At 17.9% G+C, this 2,214-nt stretch overlaps 1 protein-coding gene across 1 annotated transcript; it reads right to left on the bottom strand.

The window, feature by feature from the left end:
- Positions 1 to 1,097: 1,097 nt before the first annotated feature.
- PGO_004665 (Plasmodium exported protein, unknown function) lies at positions 1,098 to 1,531 on the bottom strand (the record flags this gene model as incomplete). The annotated part of the gene is made up of 2 exons (XM_028691520.1): positions 1,098 to 1,319; positions 1,481 to 1,531. The coding sequence occupies 2 exons, from the start codon at positions 1,529 to 1,531 to the stop codon at positions 1,098 to 1,100; spliced, it is 273 nt and encodes a 90-aa protein (XP_028547321.1).
- Positions 1,532 to 2,214: the final 683 nt, after the last annotated feature.

Raw genomic sequence — 2,214 nt, 5'->3', positions numbered from 1 at the left:
ATATATTTTAATTCTATGCATATTTTATTCAATATATATTAGAAAAAATTAGTTTGAAGTAATATGATGAGCATTTTTTTAATATATTTTTAACATTAAATATTATTATTTACCGATAAAAAAAAAATTTAATAAATATTATTATAATTATTTTGAATTCTATATTTAATAAAAATTATGTTCACGCAAAAACGAGCATGCATATTTATTACAAAGAATACTATAATTAAAGGTTAGTAAAATGATATAATTCATAAAAAATATTTTAATTTGTAATGGAATGAATAACTTATTTATATCTCATAATGTAAAATAATTATAAATTACATAAATATGTAGAACTAAAAAATATTAAATAATAATTTATTTAATTAAACTATAATTTACAAGAACAATAACATTCAATATATTATAATATAAACATTTTATATTTATTTTTTTATAATTATAATATTATAAATTATAATATATATATTTTAAAACAATATATTTAGTAATCAAATAAATAATAAGAAAATAATATTATGATATGCATTATATATAATGTTTAACTCATTTAGATTAGTATGTGTATGTCGTAGAATATAAGTAATGAATGGCATAAGAATGAAAATCAATTAAATGTATTAAATATCATATCATTTCTGCATTACAGTAAAAAAAGATGAAATAATAATACAGTTATGTAAATCATTACTCAAATGGATATATAATATATAATAATGTAGAATATATATAAAATATTTAAAACATTATAATTAAAAAAATAGCACCTAAATCATAATGAATAAACATAAAAACGAAATTAAAAACAATGAAATTTTGACATTAAACCCTTGATTCTATAAATACATCTGTATTGAGTAAAATGTACATTATAGATTGCACTATATGCTTCATATAATTCTATTTTTAAATTTTATATTATCATGACTTAACATTATAGGAATAGTAAAATTATATTATATTATTCATTAAATATTAATTTTCTTACCATAAATATATCTTATATGACACATACTTTTATAATGAGAATCTAGCTTATCAATTCATATATGATGCACATAATTCTTCATTTTATCCATTAGTGTACAAATTCATATACAAAAAAAGTAGTTATATTCTTCCTGTCTGATATTTATTCTAATTAATGAGCTGTTGTTATCATAGTCCTTAAAATATGAAATGTATGCTATACTGTATGGTTTGTTATCTTCATTCGATAATAATGATTTTTTACAGTTTTTACTTGTATTTATATGTAAAATTTCCATTATTTTTGCTTTAACACTAACCTTATTGTCAGGGATGTGATCTAACTGAATAATGCAATCATGGTAAATGTACAAAATATATATATTGTATAGGAATAAACTTTTATTTAAATAATTTATAACACTAGTATTATAAATATTTTATTATAATAACCCTATAATACGTTGTATAATACAAAATTCATGATAATCATACCCCAAATAACAGAACCTATTATTAGAAAATTTTTACTACAAATATTCTGTGTGCAGATCATAATATTTAATAATGTATTTTATATTATTATTTTTGTATAATATTTCTACTTGGTGATTTCCATCAGCTGATGATGTGATGTGCTTAATAATATGAGCAGATTCATCAACAGAAATATAAGAAGCAACAGTTCTTGGAGTTTCTAAAATTGAAGAATATAAATAATGTAATAAATTAAATAATCGTACTATAAAGTTTTATTCAGGGTTTATGTTTTAGGTTTTTATATTTAGGATTCATGGTTTAGTTTATTTTTTATGTATTCTGCTAATGTTTATTTTATTATTTTTAAAAAAAATATAATATATATGATAATGTTCTTATTACATATAATTAATTACTTTTATTTTTACCGTTTTTTTTTTTTTAAAACCTATATTCATGATATATTACTCACATATGTGAATTTACAGTAACTATTATATTATGATATGATTATCCAGTAAATATATATAAATAATATACACTTATATATTACAATTATTTTTTCCTGTATAAAAAATTAGTATTTTCTGTGACATATTTATTTGGAAAATTATTTTATTGGTGCATTTTTAATTTATTGTGCTTTATATAAAATCGTTTTCTAATATATTCTTATTTAATTTAAATTTTAATTTATTTTCTTATTTGTATGTACTGATATATGTATTTAAGCTCCCAAATCATAATTCTCGTTAAAAC

This window comes from Plasmodium gonderi (assembly GCF_002157705.1).
Source record: "Plasmodium gonderi DNA, contig: Pgo-contig_1175, whole genome shotgun sequence".
Classification (NCBI taxonomy): domain Eukaryota; phylum Apicomplexa; class Aconoidasida; order Haemosporida; family Plasmodiidae; genus Plasmodium; species Plasmodium gonderi.
Note: the sequence above shows the minus strand (reverse complement) of the source record. Positions and strands in the feature narration are given on the sequence as shown.